This window comes from Calypte anna, chromosome 10 (genome assembly GCF_003957555.1).
Source record: "Calypte anna isolate BGI_N300 chromosome 10, bCalAnn1_v1.p, whole genome shotgun sequence".
In the NCBI taxonomy this organism is placed as follows: domain Eukaryota; kingdom Metazoa; phylum Chordata; class Aves; order Apodiformes; family Trochilidae; genus Calypte; species Calypte anna.
In genome coordinates this window covers 3,589,878-3,612,313 of record NC_044256.1, presented here as the reverse complement: position 1 = coordinate 3,612,313, position 22,436 = coordinate 3,589,878, and the positions used below count along the sequence as shown (strand labels likewise).

The 22,436-nt window shown below is 52.3% G+C and overlaps 2 protein-coding genes across 4 annotated transcripts in view; both read left to right on the top strand.

Moving 5' to 3' along the window:
* Positions 1–420, top strand: part of TRIP4 (thyroid hormone receptor interactor 4) — a 33,153-nt gene extending 32,733 nt beyond the window's left edge. For all 3 annotated transcript variants that reach the window (XM_030457410.1, XM_030457409.1, XM_008493928.2), the window contains one exon: positions 186–420. In XM_030457410.1, the coding sequence (XP_030313270.1) occupies positions 186–253 (68 nt within the window). In that variant the 3' untranslated portion in view covers positions 254–420. The remainder of the gene's footprint in view (positions 1–185) is intronic.
* A 2,947-nt stretch (positions 421–3,367) lies between these two features.
* The window catches only part of ZNF609 (zinc finger protein 609), a 69,341-nt gene continuing 50,272 nt past the window's right edge, over positions 3,368–22,436 (top strand). Inside the window, 2 exon segments of the mRNA XM_030456720.1 lie at positions 3,368–3,432; positions 17,097–17,961. Of these exon segments, the coding sequence (XP_030312580.1) occupies positions 17,215–17,961 (747 nt within the window). The 5' untranslated portion in view covers positions 3,368–3,432; positions 17,097–17,214.

Genomic DNA, 22,436 nt, shown 5'->3' with positions numbered 1-22,436 from the left:
AAGCCAGGGCGGCGGGAAACGCCTGGCTCCTCAAGCATGGTAATTGAATGTGACAGGAACACACTAACTAGGGGACCTCACTGCCTCCAGCTGATTTGCATTGCAAATAGCATTTAAAAATAAAGAGTGATGAAGGTTTCATGTGTTTTTTTGTTTTGTTTTTGTTTTTAATCCCCTCTTTACAGGGAAGCTGGATGCAAAACTCCACCAGGGAGTGAAGAAGGGGTTAATGAAGCAGAAAGCAATGGCGTGAGCAGCAGGGGAGCAGCACAGGTTCCCACGAAGAAGCAGCCCTGAGTGCCACCAAAAGGTGCCAGGATGGTCCTCTACTCTGGAGAGCAGGTGCAAGATAGATTCAAGAGGGCTTTTAGGTATCACTTAATCTGTTGTATTCCACAACCATTAAAAGAGATGTGTTTCCACCCAGCTCTTGCTCAACAGCCCTGTGCCTCCTGGGAAGCCCCACATTGCAGAGGGGGTTGGGTTGGATATGGAGCTTTAATGGATGGGATTCAACCAAGTGATGGCTTCTCCACATCTTCTGGGAGTGCTGTGTTCCAAGCCAATGGCCAGCCCAGCCCCATTTGTCGCAGCAGGCAGAAGGTAGCTCCACCTTGGCTTTGCCATCATCTCCCTCCCTTAAACATGCCACAAGGTCTTTTGGATAAGGTCAGACACATCCTGGCACTTACCTCTCCAGATAAGTGTGAGAAATAGGGAGACGGGGATTGCTCTCAACAGCTGGAGAGCCCAAGCCCTGTTGAGTACATGGTTGGGGATGCAGCTCACCCACCAGGGTGGGATGTGGGCTCTGTTCCTGCTTGCAGGCTTCTGCTCACCCTTATAGCCCTTGGAATGGCTGAGAAGTGCCCAGCCTTACATATCTCTCTCCTAATTTGTATCAAAGCAGCAGCCACCCTGACAAAGTGGCCTCTGCCCTCCAGCAGCTGTGTGCAGGAGTGAAAAACCCGCTCTGCCTTACGAAAACAATTTAATTTCTCCTTTTTCTTTAATCCTTCATATTCACCCTGCTTTGCCAGGTCTGTGCTCATTCCACATCCCTGTCTGTTAGCCTGAGGTGCCGCCTTGCTCTGGGCTCTGGACTGCTTCTCACTTCCCAGAGCCCCCTCAGTTCCAGAGGAGACGGAGCAAGAACCCTTGAGTACTGCAGACAGCAGGGGATGGAGCAGGGCTGCTCATGTGGTCAGAGGGGTTCCTGTCTCTGCCCCAGCTGAGTGGAGGAGAAGGGCATGGAGCCTTTGTGCCTCCACACACTGAACCTGGGCAGTGGGCAGCTGGGTGCTGCATCATTGGAAACCATCCAGCTATTGCTGCCCTTTGCCCTAGGAGTTTTCTTCTGGTTCCTTTTTCTGCCTATGGGGACTCCAAGACGTTGGAGATGCTGGATCTGGGTTCCGCACCCATCCACATCATTCCTCATTTGGCAAACCCTCATGGGCGTGACAGCACCAAGTTCCCCAGGTTTGGCACAGAGGTTATGGCATGGGAGCTGCCCAGGGGGATGGGCTTCTGCTGTATCCCCCCATCCATCAACCTGCCCCTCATGTACCACTATCTGGTCCCAATCAGCTGTGCTGGGACTCCTGATGACTTCCCTGCACGTGTTTCTCTTCTTGAATCATAAATGTCCTCCTTTCTTGGGTGGATATGCCTTGAGAGCCAGGAGAAGTGTCTGCACTGCCCATGGGAATGGAGCTGGAGAGGGGTGGAAGCTTGGGGTGGCATCTCAGAGTCCAAGTGCCATGAGGAGGAGGAGGCAGGAGAGAACTTGGCCTTGGTGGCTGTGTGAGGGCGACAACAATCGAGCAGCCAGCCCCAAGGCAGCACTTGTGGGACAAAGGTGGGAAGATGCTCTTCTAGGCAGAGCTGCACAGAGGAGAGCCTGGTTAGATGGACAGTGTTTTTTTCCAAAAAATGCTCTTCTGTGCTGCACCAGCATGGCCTGGAATGAGCAGGATGCTTGTGACCCTGAGCACCTGAGGTGGAGAAGCACCCAGGGAAGATGTGCTCATGTATGTGTTTGCGGAGGAGTGAGCAGGCATTCCTGCACCAGCTTATCCCTAGTTTGTTCCATGTTCCCTGCAGAAGCTGCTTTTCCCACCCTGAGGACCATCATTCCTGATGTGCTAGAAATGACCACCAAATAGAGTTGGAGATGGTGGTCCCTGCTCCATCACCTTCTCTGCAGGATTGTAGCCCAGCTCTGAGCTGCCAGGGTGCCAGCTTGGATTGTGCTCCCCAGTTTGCATTGCTGGGCTGATCTGGGGGCATCCAGGGGCTCTGGCTGGGACCCCCCTGCTGAGATGAGTTGAAATTTCCTTGCTGGCTGGTGTGGGGACATTGCCAGGGCACTGGGGTCGAGAGCAGAGGGTCTGGGGGACAATTTGTGTTGCAGGGGTGAGGACGGCTGGAGCTCCACGTGCTTTTGGAAGGGAAGATGCTACGCTACCTCCATCCTAGTGCCATAAACTGCTTCAGAGAGGAAAAATGCCAGCGCGGGCTATGATCTCACGGGGTTTTGGGGTGGATGCGGTTCCCCCAGGGCACACACTGGATGATGACCGCCTCTTGCTGGTCTTTCGTAGCACAGAAACATGCCCCTCCCTCCCTTTTCCAAGGTGACGCAGGGTGGAAAAGGCTCCGCTACGCGTTTTCCCTCTGCCGATCCGGTCTCCGCGTTTTCCGCCCGGGGCTGCGGGGCAGCTCCCTGTCCCCTTTGTGCAGACGTTTTCCGCTCCGGGTTTTCCTCCCCGGGGTGGGCGCGCTCCCCGGCCCCGCTCCCGCTCCGAATTCCACCTGCCGGATCTTGCGTCGCGCCCGCACCGTTCCGCTCCGGCTGCCGCCCGTGTTCCGGCTCCGGGCTGTCGCCGAGCGGAGCCGAGAGGAGCCGAGCGGAGCCGAGCGCCCCGGCCCGCCCCGCCCCGCCAGGCGGACACCGGCGCGGCCTGCGCGGCGCGGCCCACAGCGCGGGCGGCATGGCGGCCCCGGGGGCCGGCGCCTAGTGCCGGCGGAGCAGAGGAGCGGCCAGCCGGCCCCATGGAGGAGACTTAGGGCCGCCCGGGACGGGAGCGGAGCCGGGTGAGTGAGGGCCCGGCCCGGCCCCGCGGCGCCCCGGCGATGTGTGTGTATGTAAGGGGGGAGGCGGCGGTGAGGGGTCCCCCGCGGCCTTTGGGCTCGGGTCGTCGTGCTCCGCCTCGGCCGTTGGGCCCGCCTCTCCCGCTCCCTCTGGTCACTGTTGTGGCCCGAGTTTCCCCCCAGCGGCCGTTGGGCCCAGTCCCCCCCCTGCCTGGTGACGGCTGGGCCCGGTAACCGCTGGCCTCAGGTCCTTACCCCCCGCTTAGCCGCCCCCTCCCCCCTTCCATGACCGTTGGGCTTCAATCGTCGCCCTGCACCGCGATCGTTGTGACTCGGGTGAGCGTTGGGCCCGGGTCGTTCCCTCTTCCCCCCCCCCCCGGCCGCTGGTTCCGGGACCACCATACACACACACACCGACCCTCCGTGGCCGGGAGCCGTGGCCGTGGTCTGGAGAGGCCCCCCCGCAGCCGTTGGAACCGGGGTGTGTTCCCCTCCTCCCCCCCACCCGAGGCCGTTGCGGTCGGCCCCCCTGGCTGTGGGAGCCTGAGGGGGGGCCAGGTCCCTCCTCAGGGGAGGGTGCCCGGGGGTCCCCCCGCCGTACCCCCCCCGCCAGGCTGTGTGTCGGGAGGTTACCGTGCGGGTCACCTCAGCTGCGGGACGGTGAGGGGCTGCTCCCCGTGTGTGGGGCATTGCCAGATCTGGTCTGGGGGTGAGTGTTGGGGCTGGGGGGGATGATGCTGTGGTTAAGGGGGGGATGGTGGCAGGATGTGGGGACGCGGTTCCTGAGGTGGCAGCTGTGTCCCTGGTGTGTGTGTGTATGTGTGTGTGTTTGTCTGTCTTCTCCTTCATTCTCCGTCTCCAGGCAGGGAGGGTTTGGGGGCTGTGAGGACCTGAGGGGCCCCCGGAGGGCTAGTTATCCAAGAGGTGCTGCACCCCAGCCTTTTTGGGGTGCTGCGAAGGGGCTATGGCCTTTTGCGGGGGACTCGTGACCCAAATTTTGGAAAATTAAAATTTCCTAAAGGTATTGAAGGAGCAGGAGTTGTCTGTGTGTCTTTTGGGGGGGCAAACGTGAGTCCAGGCTCAGGGCCCCCTTAGCTGCCCATTGGAGAGGGCCCGTGGACCCCTCTGGGTGGTGGTGACCCACTGCTGTCCTTCGAGTCCCTACACAGCCATTTGGGAGCCCTGCTCGTGGAGCTGATCCCAGGAGATGACACTGCTGGTGACAACGTGGCCGTGGTGGCAGCAAGGCGTCCCAAAAAGGTTTGTGCGGGTGGAACTCCTGCCCTGGCGTTCTCCCTCCTGTTGTGTACACGAGGAAGGTCACTGGTTCAGATCTGGTCTGTGAGCTTTGGCTCACCTCCATCTCCCAGCAGCAGCCTTTTTCTTTCTCCTTTCCCTTTTTCCCCCATTCTGGGAAGGCCTTTTCCCATGCAGGAGATGTTAGACACACACATTTTCGTGGTACACACTGAAGAGCTCTTGGGCCCATTTTCCCTCTCTCCATAAGGATGCCAGCATCAGGGCTGGCTTTCAGGTCTGGCATGCGCAGGGGTGGTGCAGGTGCTCCCAGCCTTCCTCGCCTGGACATCCTCAGGAAAACCTATTTCCACGCTTTGTGCGGTGACTCCAGTGTTGGATTATGCTGCACATTTCTAGCTCTTTGTTGGCAGTACACAGCCACACATGCACAGCACTTGAAAAATCCAGTCAGCTTATTTTATTGATTATCTCCTGACCAGAAATAATTTATAATTTATTATTTTGAAGCTGTTTCAGTCTGGAAACAAAAACCCTTGCCCTTTTATGCTCTTGTTCTGCCAGCAAGGTTTTCTTCTCTCCCTGCGGGGCTGGAGCTCGCTGGAGAAGGGAGATGTGCATAGCACCAGGAGCACAGCTGTCTCATTGGTGCAAAAGGACAAGGATTTAATGTTTCACCTAAACTGGCCTTGCATTCAGGATGAGGGCTGCCAGCCAGTTAGAGCCACCAGAGGAAATTAATTATCAAGCAAGTTGTAATGATTTCTAATTGAGTATGGCCAGGACACAGCAGTGGTGGGTTTTTTTTGGTTTTTTTGTTTGTTTGTTTGTTTTGTTTTGTGTTTGGTTTGGTTTGTTTGGGGTTTTGTTTGTTTTTCAAGTGGGGTGCTTGGACTTGGTTTCCAATGGAGGGTCTGTGTGTTTTGTCAGTCGCACACGTAGGTGCCCCTTAATACACTCATTATCCTGTCTTGACATCCTCTGCATGTGCCAGAAGAGGTTTTATTTTGTTTTGGGGAGAAGCTGCAGCAAGTAAAGGACGTTTGCAAGTCTGGTTGGCAGCCACAAGTAACCTCTCTCCCTCTCTGCAGCTGCAAGGTTGCAAAGTCCCCTCAGACTTGCTGTGCCCAACTTGCCAGAGGTCTTCGGGCATGGCAGCTGCTTCTGCTCCCTTTAAAGCTTTTTTTTTCTCTTTGAGTCATTAGGCTCGCTGAAAAGGTGCCTTTTTTGGGAAGAAAGGGCTCACAAAGTCTAGAGGCGGTTGAGGGGTTCTCGCACTGTGTTGCAGCTACCTGACAGCTTTGTATCTTTATGATGTATGAACAAGAAGGATGGGTCAGAGTTGGCTCCATCTGGTTTATTCTCTTCGAGAACCAACCCTGTGTTGACTCAAAATTTGTCTGCAGGTTATATTTACAGGATGTTTTTAATGGCATAAATAAGAAAATCGAAAGCTGCTTTGTCTCTCTAGCACTTCCACTAGGATGTCCCTGCAAATCTAAATCATGTCCTTGACTCTTGTCTATGACAGAGATTGGAAGCCCGTGACTGGGATCACACTCCTGGGGCTCAGCTGCAACAGAAAGGCAGTTGAGGACCAGAGTTGTGTCATGCCCCACACTTAGATTTCCTTCCAGAAAAGGGATCTTTCTCCACTTGCTCATGGAGGGAAGGGACTGTGCCATGTTGCTGTCAACCTGGGCAGGACCAGGAGCAGGGATGAACCTTGCTGCTGTCCTGCTGTGCCCTGTGCGGGCAGGGCTTCAATTCAGATTAGGGCCCCTGGGTGCTGATGCAATAGTAGTCCCACATGTAATGCAGTAAGCCTCTTTGTCCCTTTTATCCAGAGTATTATGTAAATAAGATGGTATTTATGGTCCCAGGTATGTTGTTTCTGGGAGGTGTGACAGCAGTTGTGTTCGGCTGTGCCCTGTGAGTGTTGACACTGCTGCTTCTGGCCAGCTGCCCTGTCTGGAGGCAGGGAGCGAGCGGACAGATGCCCGCTGCAAGCACATCACGTGCTGGCTTCTTCCTGAAAGGAGGTGAGGCCACAGGTGACCTTGCCAGGGGCTGATGGCAGTGTAACAGTGCCTGGTTGCTTGTACACGGTGAATGAATCAGCTTTGAGTAGTCAGCAGGATGTGGGGTGCCTTCCCAGTGAGGTCAGGGCACGGTCTGTGTTTATCTTTGCAGGCTCCCTACAGAATATGGACTGATGTTTCCCCAACCTCTCATTGTCAGAGTAGTGGGTTGTTTGCCAAACCTGGCCTGGATCTCTTCACAGCTGATGATGCTTTGTGGACAGTTTTTGAGAAGAACCAAAGTCCCTGAAGCACCTGGAGATGGCCTGGGCTGTCTGCCCTTCTCCTGTGATGCCTCTTTAGATGCTTCATAGGCATGGGTCAAGTTCATGTGGGCTCTCCAGGTGGTAGAAGCACTGGTTCTTTCCTCATAGAGCTCACCAGCTTATTTGGGAGAGTCTTAATTACAATACTTGTACTGCAGTGATGGTGACTGAAGGGAGGCTGATGCCTTTGTGTGGGGGTTGCCTGACCCCAGAAGGGTTTTGGGGTTATCAAGGAACTTATCTGAGTGTGAAGGATCTTCTGTAAGATCAAGAGTAGGGAGATGAGCTGGCTCAGAGCACGTGGTTCCCCTAGGAGCTCATTGGTGGCCATGTGTAGCTACTGTTCTGGAGCTTTGGCCACTCCTGCAGCAGCTCCTCTGCTCTGCATTCCTGTGCCAGATTGGCTCAGATAAGGAATGGGATGCTGCTTGCTTTTGGGGAAGGAAAGAAAAAATCCCACTGGGACACAACTGGTTTTGCCACACAATTGCATCAAAAATGCACTTTCCTCCTAAGGAGGATCAGTGCCTTGTGGTGTGATGCAGTTTCAGAGGACAGAATAAGTTGATCCTATGGTAAAGAAAAGAGGGGATGGCTACCTGTCTGGGAAACTTGCTCTGTGACTCTACTGGCTTGTGAATTTTTTTTTTTAAATTGATATGATTTCTTGAAAGGAACCATCTATTGCACCTCTGGGTTTTGGTGAAAAACAGTTTTCAAGATGAAACCAAGAGGTGGCTTTGCTTTTGCAGCTCAGTGTCCTTCACCTGCACAAAAATGATGCAGCTGCTTAAATGTCAACACAGATGTTGCATGAGGGGGTGTTTAGAGAAAGGGTGTAAAAGGATGAACAAGGCTAATTTCAGGAGAATCCTGGTATTTTGTATTTAAACATTAAAGGCTCAGCTTCCACAATTAATTTCCTTTTTTATGGAGTAAGAAAAGGAAAGATAAAGTTATCCCTTTATGTGGACAAAGTAAGGTTTTGTGTCCCTCCAAGCTGTTCCTGGCCCTGCTTGATCACTTTTCTGAGGGCTGGATGATGTCTTGTGCAGTGGTACATCACGTGCAACATCTCATCTCTTTGCACGTCTGTGCCAATTGGTAAAAAAAACAAGGCAGTTGGAGAGTGATTGTAATAAGTTTGCTGAGTCCTTTGTGGGTTTTTTGATTAAATAGAATGTTTCTGGCTTGAGTGAGTCCTAAGATTTGGCTCAGAGTTATCTCTGTGCCTTTTAGAAGAAAGGTTTGCTCTGGAGGAGTCTGCTTTGCAGCTTTTAAAGGAGTGAAAATGAGGTGTGTAATGACTTCAGCTAACGTTCACTGCCATTAATTCAATTGAAGAGGTAGAGTCTCACTAATCTCTGGGAAAATTATTGCTCCTTCCCCAAAGATTTGGTGTCTGATGCCATGGTGAAGGTTCTTGTCCTGAAGATCTCCTATTTATTTCTTTTTGGGTTATACATCTGTAATCTGTACCTTCCCTCTATACCTATTGTCATGAGTAATTAAAAGTGAGCTACAACTGCCAAAAGAATCCAAGTATACTTTGATGCATGGTTTTTGCTGGGTTTTACTCTATTCCTTTCCATGCTGGTTAATTCACAAAATTTGGCAATTTGCAATGGGTCATTAGCGTGAATTAACAACTTTCTCACGTATATCATGGCTTTGCAAATGCGCTTTATTAATCTGTGAAACACACCTATTTATTATCCCTTTGGGGGAAAAAAAAAGATTTTTTTTTTTGGTGTGGTAGTCTCTCTGCTTGCTTTTGTCCCTGTCTGCATATGCCTTCCCTCCTCCTTCCCTTCACGGCCTGCTTGGTTTTTCCCAAAATGTTGTCAGGCTGATGGCTTGACAGCAAGAGAGATTACAGCCCCACATACGGTCCTTTGCTGCAAATGAGGCCTTAGTTCATGTAGCCAAGGTGCCCTAATTGGTTATTGAATGAAGTGAACTAAAGGCATTAATAGGTGAAGTGGTTGGGAGTGGCAGAGAGATGTTCGTTCTCTTCAGAAGCCTGGGAAGCGGCCAAGGCTGCCTGCCTGTGCTTCTCCTCAAATCAAAAATAAAGCCCAGAAGCTCTCCCTTCTCTGGGAGCAACCTGGGAGCGAGCAATGAGTGTCTGGCCAACCTCTCCAAATTTGTGCTGCTGTGGCTGGGAGGTGCTGCTCAGCTGGGCATCGCTCAGCTGGGGTCACTCTCACCACCTCCCTTTGGATGGAAAAGACAGAAATGAGCTGGTGGCTTCTGCACAGAGCCCTCCCTGTGTCTGCCAATGCAGCTGGTGGTGGTTTCCTTTTCCTGCTGTACCTCCATGGAGGGTGATCCTTACTGGAAGCCCAAGTGGCTGCAACTGTGGGAGCTCTGGCCTGGGACTGGGACCAACGTGGGGCAGGGGAACAGCAGGGATGCCAGGATGGCCAGAAGCAAGTGAGGAACCTTGTCACTTCCAAAGCCCATGAAGGAAGATCATTAATGGCCAGTTTAGATGCACCCACACTGCTCCCACCAATGCTTAGGGGCCCGGGCTGCTGCCAAAGCTGCAGGTGCATCTGCAGCCCTGCCGATGGCATTGGTTGAGCAGGGGGAAAAGGATGAGCTCCTTTTTTCTGGCCCTTACTCAAGTGGTTATTTATGCCTGTTGGTTGTCTTTGGTCTTCGTCAGTTCTTCTTTCTTCACATCTCTGTGACTGATGCTCTGGGGGTCTTTCCTGATCACATCCATCTTGCTGCTTCCTCTTGCTGCTGGCAGTTTTCCTGCCTGTGTGGAGTTTTATCTGAAATTTCTAGCCCTTTTTGGTTGTTTTTACGTGCTCTCTACCCCCTTCTAGGTTACACGTGAGTTCAGGCTGCTGATTCAGACTGCTTTAAGCCTCTCATAAATCAGTTCACTTCTGCACTGGGGTTAGCAAGGGTGTAACCAGACCAGTTCTAATCCACGTGGCTGCTCCGCTTTCCAGGTAGAAACCAACTCTCTGCTCAAGGGGCAATTGACCCCCATGTTCGTTCCGATGGGAAGCATTGTGATACCGAGTTTGGTGCCAAACAGATTTGCTCAGCTATCCTGTTTTGATTGTTTAATGTTATTTTTGGCAACAGCAGCAGCAACATGGCTGGCTGGCTTCAACGGGAATGGCTTTGCAGTGGTAGGAGAGGAGCAGGGCCGTGGCTGGTGCTTCTGGCAGCACGTCCAATGAGCTGTAGCACACTGGCTTGTCTAGCTTAGCCTCATCAGAAGCACTTCTGAGTTAATCCTGGTCAGTTATTGCTCACAGGTTTGGGTTTTTTTCTCTCTTGTCACCATGTAGCTGCCAATGGTCTGTGTGTCATCAGTCAGCTGCCAAACCCCATGGTGATGCCTGCTCTCGTGATGCTGCCCATGCTTGCTGGGCACCTGATGGGTGCTGTGTGGTGGTGACACCTGCAGTTGTGCAGGGTGGCACATGAGGATCGCAGGGCAAATGGAGGTGCAGGGGATGGGTTAAACCAGATTGTTAAACCATCATCTGCAGGTCTGGGCATGGCAGTGACATGGTGGCATCACACAGTGGTGAGCGATTAATTCCTTTTCAGCATCCCTAATTCAGGAGAGGTAGAGGAGCTGAGCTTGCAGGAAAGAAGCTAGTTCCATTGGTTTGCCCACCCATTCTTTTTTCTCTCACGGTTATGGGTTCTTCAGTTCCTCTTTCCCAGTGCAGCTTTACAGAATGTTAAGAACCCTTATGAAGCCAAGCCATGATGAAGAGCCCTGGGCACCAGTTTATGTTTGTGGATGTGGATCTGGATGCTGTAGTGGCTGAGAAAGCTCTTGGCTATTCTCAGCTGTCAGAGATTTTGAAGTCTGTAAGGTCATGCTTGCTGGAAGAAGCTAAGCCCAGCTTTTTTGGATGAGCAGGCTATGGTCCAGCCAGCATTCAGAGGAACAGCCAAGCCTGAGCAAAGGCTTGGGAAGGGGACGTAACCTCTCACGAGATGATATCGTGAGTGTCGTAATGAAGTGATGGCACAGTTCTTGTTTGCCTTATCTGTGCTCCGTGCTCCTCTGTCATTCTGTGGCTTTATCCCTCTCCTGTAACCCTTCCTGCAAACCTGGCTCCTGCCCAGCATGAGCCAGCTTCCCACAGCTCTCTGTGGGAAGGCTGTGCTCATGGGCCAGTTGCAGGACTTCAAGGGCAGCTACAAAGAGGAAGGAGGCTCTTTCTTCACATGAAGAAGTCAGGTTGCACTTAGAGAGGTTTTGTCTCAACATAAAGAACTTTTTTATGGTGAGAGCAGTCATTCACTGAAACAACCTCCTCAGGGATGTGGCAGAGTCCCCATTGCTGGAGGTTTTCAAGATGTGGCTGGACAGGCGGGGAGATAATCTCATCTGGGCTTCTTTTCCCATGAAAAGGGACCTTTTGAGGTCCCTTCCAACTTGATCGGTTCTCCTTTATGATTCTGTGATTTGAGTCGTGTTGGCACATAGGTGTGTGTGTAGTGATGGTGCTTGCTCAGCTTGCCACCGGAGAAGTGACTCCAGCAGTGCAGTTCAGTGGAGAGCAAGGGGCATACTGAGAAGATGACGTTTGGCTGCTGTCATCCGTGCCTTCATGTGGGGCTGTAGGTACTGATGTGCCTCCTGCTTGAGCTGAGGGCCATGTGCTTGAGTGATGTTTCTCTTGCTGTTAGTTTTCTTGAAATACAAAGCTCTGGACTTCCCTGTGTGTTGGAGCAGCATTTTATTTAGTACAGTGGCAGGTAGCTTAAAAAATGTCAGGGTTGAGAGACATCAAAATCGAATAATTGTAAATCTGAAGAACTGTGGGCTCTTGAGGCAAAAGCAAGTGAAAAATGAGGACTTTAGTCATAACACTTCCAAGAGTGATGGGAGGATTAAAGAGGAACTTGTTCCAATTTTCTACATCTCGTGTTATAAAGGAAGGCCTGAAATATTTCTTCCTTTTCATTTTACCCCTTTTTGAGTGCCCCATGTATTTGTGACATTTTGGCCTTCTGGGAGTTGAGGGAAATGAGAGGTTCTGCTCAGGATGGCTTTACTATCAAGCCTTGTTCAAGAACATTGGGTTTTTCAGCCCTAGATCATGTGTTTCCTTGGTGTCAGGGTTAAGGAAGTGTCAGTACGAAGCAAACACTGAGTTTTAGTTCATCTGTTGAAGTGTTTTCTTTAAACACATTCAGGCTGAGATCTGGCTCTGCATGCCCTTACCTTGTGTCTGAAGTTTTGCTGGATTCGTTGGTGTTGCATCACCTTGCTGAATGTTGGTGTGAAGGTCGTGTTTTAACATCATGAGTAGATGGGGGTGGCCGTGGGGTTGCGTTTTGATCCGGGCTGCCTCTTTTGACCCATGATGAATGTAAAGTTGACCCTTGAGTGTGTATTTAGTAGCAGGTGGGTGTTGGGACTGATAAATCTCTTGAGCTTTGCTCCAGGTAGTGTGATTGCCTGGCCACCCCTATGCTGAAGAGGTCTGTACACGTCTCCCATCTTCCTCCGTTTCCAGCCTCTTCCAGTGACCTTGTCTGTCCTGCTTTTGTAATGCCTGGACTGAAATATTTCAGGCTTTTCTCAAGAATGCAAACAAATGACTCATGACTTGAGGGCTGCCCTGTGTCAGGTTCATCTGCAGTGTCAAGGCTCAGTCTACAGAAACTTATGCCTAAGCTTCTCCATGGCTCTCCGGGCACTCTGGCTGCAGTGCATGCTGGAAGATGTAGTCTCGGTGGGGTGCACCTCCATATTAAAAAAGAAGGGTGGCTCCATTTTATTTAAATTGAGCTCAGCTTTGTTCCTCCTGGCAGCTCACTGATGCTGTCTCACTCAGCCCTGAGAGCCACCAAAGTTCTCCCGGCGCCTTGTGCGAGTGAAGAGGCGGGAGCACAGCTCCTCCATTCAAAATCTTGCTTAATTCCACACTGAACAGCTTGTCTGGAAGCCCTGTGCTTCGCCGTGTTTTGCAACAGCTCGGACTCCCACCGGGAGAAGGCAATTGAGGGATCCTGCCCCCGTTGGGTGGCAGTTCTGGAGGGTGTCATGGTAAATCTCCTTTGTGTGCTATGGCTTGACTGATGTATGGGGGAGAGCAACCCTCCTCCCCTGTGTGATTTCTTGAGCTGAAAGCAGCAAGTGAGTGAGGAAGCTCCTTTGTGCAGATTTCTCCCTCTACTCTTGTGTGTGCCAGCTGGCTCACGTTCAACATTTCTCCTTTTTTCTCTCTTCGTTTTTTTTTTTTTTTTCTCTTCTCCCCCATCTCTAGAGAAAGGGGGGGCGGGGAGAGAGGCGAACATCTTAAAAAGAAATCTGCAGAAAAGACATGGGAGTTACTTAACAAAAATTCAACCCAAACAAGCCCAGCTGGGGGATTACAAACGCAGTGGTAGGAGCCGAGCGAGCGCGGCAGCTCGGGAAAGGCAGGCGTGTTTCCCCCCCCCACCTCCCCGAGTTTCTTTAGTCGTAAAAGGAAACAAAAAGGGATCTTGTGCGGAGGCAGCATACAGGGAGAGCTGCCGGCTGGCTGCCAGCAGCGGCAGGAAGGGCCTCGGCACCACGGCCCCTCATGTTGTTGCCTCGGCAGAGCGGGTCCAGGGGCTCATGGGGAGCCTGTTGGGGGCTTGCAAGCCGGGGGGGGCCCAGCATCTCTTCCATGGATGCTCTTCCGCGGCTGCCTTTGTTTTCTTCCAGGAGGGAAGCTGAGGGGTCTGTTTGTTCTCCAGGTCAAGTGTCTCACCTAAGCCCTCCCTGCCTTGTGCCCTGCTGGAGGAAACATTAGAGGAAAGGGATAAAATCCTAAAGATTTATTTTTTATTTCCCCCTCCCATCGTCTTTGCTGCTCCTTCTTGTGGGCATTCCTGAAAGTTAATCAGGGTGAAAATTGCAGTCGGTCATGTCTGGAAGCCACCAGACGCTGATCCTGGAGCGCTGCAGGCTGGAGCACATGGGTATGAGACAGGCTCCCTACTTGTGGGCTGGTTGTTGCCAGGAGAAGAGCATTCTCCTGCATCTCGCCGCCCTTGGGTGTTCAATCCTTTCCCACTTTGGTTTCTTGGCCTCTGGTGGAGAAAGCCGGAGTGTTGTGTGCTGGGCTGCCCAGCATCCTGCGCATGTTTTAGCACAAAGAGCCTGGGGGCTTGTGCGGTTTCCTCGCTCCCTTTTTTATGCAGGCGAGCTGTTCTGTTTGAATAGCTTTCTCTAGGTGTGTTTGCATCTCTGAAAGTGAACTTTCAGGTTTGTCTCTTCATAGGGTTGGCTTCGTCCCAGCCCTTAGATGCGGATTGTAGAGGTCTCAGTACCTAATGGAGCTGAATTATTCATGTCTGGTGCTGTGTGTGTGCAGAATTCCCAAGTAGAAAGCTGTCTCCTTGTAGGATCTGTGCTCCAGTACTGCTCTTAAAATGCTTTGTTGGCAAGTCTCCAGGCCAACAAGTGAGCACATGCTTTTCATGTTGTGTGGGGATCAATCCCGCGATGGCAGGAGGTAAGGGAAAGGACACGTTTATAGCTGGATCAATCTCCTTGGTCTGTTTTCTGAGATGCAGTGATTTGTGGCAGCGTTACTACCTCCTGGCAGGAGAGTGATGAGGATCTGGATAGCACCCGGTGCTTCTCCAGCTTGGGCAAACCAGGCAGTGGTAAAGGGACCTCCTTCCCTGGACTGTGGTAGCCATGGGTTCCTGTCCACCCAGAAGAGTGATGATGTGGCTGGTTGGGGGTCCCTAGGGGTCTTGCTTGGTAGAGGAACCTGAAATGCTCCTCCAGCTGCAGAGCATGTGAGAGTGGCTCTTTGGAGAAGAGAGATGGGGAACTGGGACAGAAGTTCCAGGGAGTGGGCGTTTGAGCTGTGGGAAATGCTTCAGAGCCACGTGTGATGGATGATGTGCAGGGGATTCCCCATGGATCACGTTCTGGGGTCTCAGCCTTCAGCCCCCTTTCCTGCCGCCTCTGCTTCCCATGGGGACACGTCTGGAGCTGCCTGCCCTGCTCTGGGCACGACGTGACTTTCCTCTGCTCTTGCAAATCCAGCATGTTCCTCTCCGTCCTGTTTGCGGTACCCTTCCCTCTCCATTAGCAGAGCTCAGGCTCCCTCAACGCCTTCTCCATAGGTTGAATGGTTTTTTTCCTCTTGTTTTCTAATGCTTTGATTGTTCCTGCCTCTTTAATTGCCTGGGACCCGGTGGACTCCTGGACTCCTTCTTCCTTTTGTTGTGGTAGAAATTGGCAAACGCTGCTGTTTGCATAGTTTCAGACCAAAGTCCTGCTCATCTGCTCTCCTTATTTCATATATATATAAATAATATTTGTGTATGTGTTTATGCTCACACTTAAACCAGTGAGGTGCCTTCCCCTGGTGGGAGCTGAGAGCAGGCCACTCTGATGGTGTGTGGAGCAGGTCATGCTGTGCCTGTTGCGATACAGCCCTGCAGTTTGTCCACTGCCTTCCTGCAACTGCAAGGCCAGATCCTGGTCCCTCTGTCCCTCTGATCAGTTCTGGCCGTGGCCTTTGTGTGCCCTGGCCTTGGGTGGGAGGCTTTTCGATTTGGAGCTTGAGCCTTGCCCTCTCCTGATAGCTTGTGTGTTGGTCTTGTGCAGCTACCCCATGTCCCCAAACCCTGTCTGGTGAGGTTGTGGCTGGATGCTGTGCCTCACTTTTGGGCTGAGAAGGGACTGTTAAGCTAAAAATCTGGTTTATCCACCTTCTTACTGCCTTTGCCCATCTGGACAAAGAAATCACTGCAGATCCATGGCAAAAAGGGACCTGGCTGAGATGCAGAGATGAGATGGTTGCTGCCCGTCGCTGGCCCTGCCAGTGGTTGGGAGAGGGGCTCTGGAGAGGCAGATCAGAGGGTTTGGGCTGTGCCCCTCAGTTTGGGGCTGGGGAGCCACTGCTGGAGCAGGAAGAGGGGGAGACACGGGGGGCCTTGGGAAGCTGTTAGTGACTCCGGTGCACAAAGTGATCTCCTGATTCGGCACTTTCTCTGCTACTGAATTGAGAGGTCATTGCTTTTTATTTCCAGCTTGCATACTAGCCCCCAGCTCCTGGGGTTAAAAATCTCTGTAATGACCTGTCAGAGTGTGGATTATTAGCTGTACGGAGCCGGGGATGTTGTAGGGAGCAGATGGAAAATGGTCTGGCTGCGGCAGCCTGTCTGATGAAAGAATCCCTGGCATTTTTACAGTGTTTGCATCTCTGGAAATGCACCATGAAGCTGCTTTCCAGGCTCCTGCCTGCTGGGGTTTGAAGAAATTTGTATGTGTGTGTGGTTGGTTTTTCCTTTTTCTTCGCCCCCTTCTCATGTCTCTTTAAATCACCTGTTTTTGAAATGTTGCTTGTAAATAGTATCAGGAGCTGACAGGCCCGGAGCTTGGCTGGGAAGGGGAGGACAGTTCTGCTGGAGAGGAGCTTTGTCCAAATGGGTGGTCAAGGATTTCTTAAGAGATCTGGAGAGCCAGTGGCTGGGACTGGGTAGCTGGCTGGGTGGCTGCTGGGAAGAAGCTGTTTCATGTGTTAATTATGTCTCGGCAGTGTAATTGCCAGGAGCTAATCTCAGCTAGCAACTCTGGCACTTCTTCTGGTGGTGCGTGGGTGTCTTTTTTGTTTTCCTACCCACCTCCCCCCCTCCCGATGCTGCCTCTGGGGATGGGCCACTGTACAAAGCATCTGAGAGCAGGGAGGGCAAGGGGCTGGGAAGCCAGAAGGAGAAATTTTGGGTTAGCTGGGGTTGGCCACAGCATGGGCAGGTATGGCTGCTCCCTCTTTTCCCAGTTAAGACCAGCTACCAGCTACTCATCTCTGCCTTGGATTCCCAACCTTCAGAGTGTGTTACAGGGCTTGTGCTGGAGGTGGTGGTGGTTTGATGTCTAAAAGCTGTATGTGGGATGGAAATTCGGTGCTTCCTGCTTTGGCCTTTGCCAGCTGCTCCAGTGTCTCCCGAGTGTCACAGACACTCTGAAGGTTGGAATTTATTCCTCACTAAGGCACTTGACTTCGCTGGCGAGTGGCTCTCTTCCCTTGCAGAGAGGAGCCCTCCCCCCAGGTGGCATCGGCAGGAGAGGAATCAATCCTCCCTCCCAGGGGCAGCGCTCGATAATTCAGAGGGAAATGGCGAGCAGGGAAACGTGTGAGTAATGTCTTGTTGGAGCTGAGAGCTGTGACCTGCCAGAGCTGGTATTGATTGAGGGACTGGTGCCAGATGACTGCTGCTGCTGCAGGGACGGCTGAGGAGCAGCCCCTGGCCTGGGGGTGGTGGTGGCAGGAGGATGCTGCCCTGTGCTGTCCAATGGGGGATTTGGGAGGTTGGGGCATTTCACCTTACCCAGGACCTCTCCTGCCTGCAGATCTTCCTGCTCAGGGCTCTTCTTGTGTAACCCTGTTCTATTTGCTCTCCTTTTCAGCAGCAATGCCGTCACCTGGGCACACCCAAACCACTGGAAGCCCCCTGAGAACGTAGGTGACCCCCAGGGCGTGGAGGCAGGGAAGAGCCTTGAACTGTGAGGGGCCGTTAACTCTAAGATGTCCTTGAGCAGCGGAGCTTCCGGAGGGAAAGGAATTGATGCGAACCCGGTTGAGACGTACGACAGCGGTGATGAATGGGACATTGGTGTAGGGAATCTCATCATTGACCTGGACGCTGATTTGGAGAAGGATCAGCAGAAATTGGAAATGTCGGGCTCCAAAGAGGTCGGGCTTCCGGCACCCAATGCGGTGGCAACCTTACCGGATAACATCAAGTTTGTGAGCCCGGTGCCGGGCCCGCAGGGCAAGGAAGGCAAATCCAAGTCGAAAAGGAGCAAGAGTAGCAAGGACAGTGGCAAGCCAACCCCGGGGACCTCCTTGTTCACTCCCAGTGAGGGAGCTGGTGGCAAGAAGGAGGCTCAAGGACGCTCTGGGGATGGCACGAATTCGGGTGGCTTGGTGCCCACCGTCACCCCCAAGGGCTCGGAGAAGTCGGCCAAGGCGTCTCGCAGCGTGGCTGGCTCCAAGAAGGAGAAGGAGGGAGGCTCATCCAAAAGCAAGAAGGAAAGAAGTGAGGGTGCAGGGGCTGTGGCAGAGAAGGAGCCCAGCGTGCTGCAGCCTCTGGCCCTGGCAGTGAGGGTGGGACAGTATGATGGGGGCCAGGCGACAGAGCCTGCTGCTACCGAGCAGCTTGGGAGTATAGCTATTGACACAGGAGCTGCACTCAATCCCTTGGGAGTTAAGTCGGAGATGGAGGATGGGGAAAGTGAGTGCCGGCAGCTGAAGAAGGTGAAGTCGGAGAAGGTAAGAAAGGGGCAGGGGTGTGGCAGGAAGCAGTGGTGCCACTCAGCTGTGGTGGTCGCGCCTGCGCTGGATTGTTCTGCTGGGGTTGACAAGTGTTTGGGAGCCTATGGCTGGACGGGTGTCTTGTGTGGTAGGGGGACAGTTCTGGTGCATGGCTGGTGCCTCCTGGTGCTGGTATGCAGGTGGTTGTGCTGGCGTGTGGAGGTGTCAATGGGAGGGTACTGGTCCAGCTGTGCCTGGCTTCTGGGAACTGTGCACCAGCAAATCACCCGCAGTCACTGTGTGTCAGAGTACCATCCTGCTGTACTCTTGGAGTTTTGTTGTCTTTGACACTGACTGTGCAAAGTGATTACAAGCCTCTCCAGCTCCTATGGCTCTGCAGAAGGAGCCTGGGCTGGTGCTGAAGGTGATGTCCTGGTCCATGCCCACTCCAGCTCCCAGCAGCACAGGGCAATGTATGTTGGCCTCTGTGCTCGCTTCCCTGTGGCTTCACAGGCTTGTGTGTCAAAGCTCCTGCAGCTCCCCAGAGTAATTTATTTCTTTGGTTGCATCATTTGCAGAGAAGGAGACCTTGAAGTGTTGGTAAATGTGGGATCCGCATGGGCAGGCACAAGGTGCAGGGTTGACAGGAGCTACTGTCTTGTTCCTTGGTATGCTGTTGGTACGTGGGTTTTAGCCCACTTGTGGTGACAATCAGCCTCAGGCTGTCAGACTTCTGCTGTGGGTGATGTTTTACGTGTTGCTTCTTTGCTGACATGCAGCACCAATGCTGAGCTGGTAAAGCTGTTGTGGTCACCAGGTGTACAAAAAGTCCTGCTGGGGTGACTGCTGTCTGTCCATCCAAGCAGTGCTTGGCTCCAGGTTTCTGAATACAGCCATGGGAGCTTGTTTCTTAATAATGGCAGCAGATGTGATTTCTGTGGGCCAATGGGGGAAAGCTTTGAGTTCGTGGAGTTGTTGGTGCTGGGAGCAGAAGCTCCACTGCAGTAGCTGCTCACACAATATCACCTGTCTCTGTCTGTGCATTGGCTGTGCATGGATTGAGCATCACGAGTGTGTTTGGAGTGTCTCTGCTATCAGTGTGTGGGGACAGTGGCTGGGGGCAATGGGGGTGTGTCACTCTGCTTGTGGCTGGCAACTTTCTGAGAGTATTTCTGCTTTAATGCTGGGTGCTGGGAGGGGATGGGTGGAGAGCTCTCACTGAATTTAGGAGAGTTGCTGAGCCCAGCAGGATGTTGGGTAGATATTTTTTTTGCCATCCACAAAAAGACACGGAGCAGAGCATGAAAACACAGAGGGAAGGCTGGTGGGGATGGTCAGTCATGGAGTGGCTCTGGGAAAGGAGCTACTAAGTAGGTCAGGTGCTACGTCTGCTCAGGAACCAGCCTGGGACAGGCAGCTGAAGGCTGTAAACTTGTGGATGTGAATGTGTGGTTTTCCTGTCCTTTCTGGCAGCAGAACCAGAATGAATGAAATTGGGCAGAGGAGCAGATGCCCTTTTGCATGATGGACTTGAATGCTGCTTCAAAAAGCTGTGGATAGTCAAAGTTTGCCAATGTTGTGGGGCACCTGCGTAGATTTGTGGAGAAGGAACCTGTCAGAGGGTTGTACAGGGCAGCATCTTTGGCTTGGGAAAGGCTCGAAGAGGGCCTTTAGAAGGCCTTTGTAGCTTTGGGAAGTATCTTAATGTACTAGGCTATTATGTTCCTTCATAGTCATCTGTTGCTGGCTGCTGCCTTAGCCAGCACAGGGGCTGGCTGGAGCTTTGTTCATACCCTGCACCACTTTTCCTGTTTTTCTACTCTTGTTTCTTTGACTGCAGCTGCAGAAAGCCTTTGCAGGTCGAAATGCCAAAGTGAGGTGAGGATTATGAAGGTGGAGACCAAACTTCATAGACTGTGGCAGGCTTGAGGAGTGGGTCCACGTGAACTTCTTGAAGTTGAATGAGGCCAAGTGCGTAGTTCTGCACCTAGGTCGAGGCAGTCCCTGGTATCATCAGTACAGGCTTGGGAAATGAAGGGTCTGGGAGCAGCCTCTGCTATGAAGACAGGCTGAGAGTTGAGGTGGTTCATCCCAGAGAACAGAAGGCTCTGGGGGAGAACTTATCACAGCTTTTCAATATAGGAAGGAGGCTTTTGAGAGAGGTGGTGAAAGACTCTTTACCAGGGCCTGCAGTGGCTGGATAAAGGGCTTGAAACTGCAAGAGGGCAGGTTTAGATGTGCTCTAAGGAAGAAAGGTTTTATGATGAGGATGATGAGACACTGGAACAGGTTGTTTGGAGGTGTGGATACCCTGTTGCTGAAGTGTTGCATGCCAGGTTGCATAGGGTATTGAGCAGCCTGATCTAGTGGAAGTTGTCCCCGGTCATGACAGGGAGTTGGACTAGATCCCTAGTTGGAAGGTCCTTTCCAACCCACACCATTCTTTTGTCTCTGTACAGATACCATGTGAGGGCTGTTCTGCCATTGTACATTTACCAGCTTTAGGTACAACCACATCGATGGTGGCTCAGCCCTATTTTAAGAAGTGGTTTAAGGTCTGGATCTGCAGGCAAATGTGTTGTGTTTGCAGTCAGGAGGAAGCATTGTCTGTGTTTCATCAGCCTCCTGGGGCAGCTGGATGGCTTCCTTTGAGTCGGGAAAGGCGTGGGTGAGGAGAAGAAAGGTGTCTGTTGCGAGGGGTGGGAAAGCAGTTTTGTTTCTCAAGGAAGAGCCTGCGGATGGGCTGATAGCTGGGACAGGGTGGAGGATGGAGGGGATGAGATGAAGGTAGGCAGTGTTGAGCCCTTCCTTTTTCCTGAAAGCTGTAGAGTTGCCCCAAAACCAGCATGTGGAGTCCAAAGGACAAGCTGAGAGTGGAGGTATGTGCTGGCTGGGGGAGGGCAGCTCCTCCGTGAGTGCATTGGAGGGACAAAAGCGACAGGTTCCAGCAGGCCTGGGGACAAACCCTGCCTGGGAAGTGAGAAACTTGCTCAGACTGAAACAGGAACAGCCACAACGTGACTCAGCCCAACCTTAGGTCTCCAGCAGCTTGTCCTCTGCTTAATCCTGTGCTGCTCCCACTTCCGCTTTCAGGCTGAGAGGCTGGTTTCCATCTCAGGGTGAAGAAAGAGAGGCAATCTCTCCCTCCGCTTGCTTCAGCCTTTGGTAGGTGACCTCCCCATACGTACATGCAGGCTGAGCAGCCAGGCTCCACCCAGGAGGTTTTGTTGGATCTTCTTGGCTGGATTAAAGAGCACTTCATAGCCAGTATTTCTCCCTTGACGGGATGCTTCAGTGCCACAGCCAGCTCACTGTTTGCCTCTCCTGCTTTTGTGCTGTTCAGGTATCTCACGCTAGGGTTTTGTAACCCTCTGCTCCTTGCTGAGTGTAGGAAAGAGCTTTGCTTAGCTTCTTTCAGATACTTTTTCATGTCTGCAAGTGCTTGGCTGGTACAGTGTCCACAAGTGAGGTGTCCCCTTGCTCCTGTGTCTGACACCACATCCTCCCTTACGAGGAGGGACGGAGGGTGTTGGGGCTGCATAGTCTGGAGAAATGGAGACATTATCACTCTGTACGAATACTGTAAAGGAGGTTGTACTGAGAGTGGGGTTGGTCTCTTTTCACTGGTGACAGATAATAGGACAAGGGGAAATGACTTCAAGTTGTGTCAGGGAAGATTTAGGTTGAACATCAGGAGAAACCTCCTTACAGAAAAGGTTGTTAAGCACTGGAACAGGCTCCCCAGGGAGGTGGTTGAGTCTCCATCCCTGAATGTGTTTAAAAATTGCCTGGATGTGGTGCCTGGGGACATGGTTTAGTGGTGGGTCATCGGGAATAGGGTAATAGGGTTAGAACAAGGCTGGACTCAATGATCTTTAAGGTCTTTTCCAGCCTGAGCAATTCTATGATTCTACAATCACAGCATGGAGTTTATGGAGTTGCCCACAGGCAAAACATGTGGGACATGTTTTGTTGGTGGCTTCTCTGGTTGCTACTTCCTGGGGTGAAGCCTCAGGAACCAAAAATCCCAAGTGCCCTTTTTCCAGGTGCAGGTCTTGGCTGTATCCAGCTTCCTGTTGCTGTATGCCCTGGCTTGATATATACCCTCCTGAGAGCTGATGCTGCTGGGACACAAGTGATAGCTGCACCAGGGCCTGTCCTAGCATCACAGGCTGGTTTCTGTTGGAAAGGACTGCAAAGCTTGTCTGGTTCCAGTGCCTCCCACCAGCCCAGGTTGCTCCAAGCCCCATCCAACCTGGCCTTTAACACTTCCAGGAGTGGGGCAGCCACAGCTTCTCTGAGCAGCCTGGGACAGGGACTCAGCACCCTCTCACCAAAGAATTTCTTCCTAATGTCTAACCTGAATCTCCCTCTTTTCAGCTTGAAGCTATATTCCTTTGTCCTACCACTCTATGCACTTGTAAAAAGTCCCTCTCCTGATGCAACCTGTTGGAAATAAACCCTCTGAGACCTGGGCTCTGGGGGGTGGGACC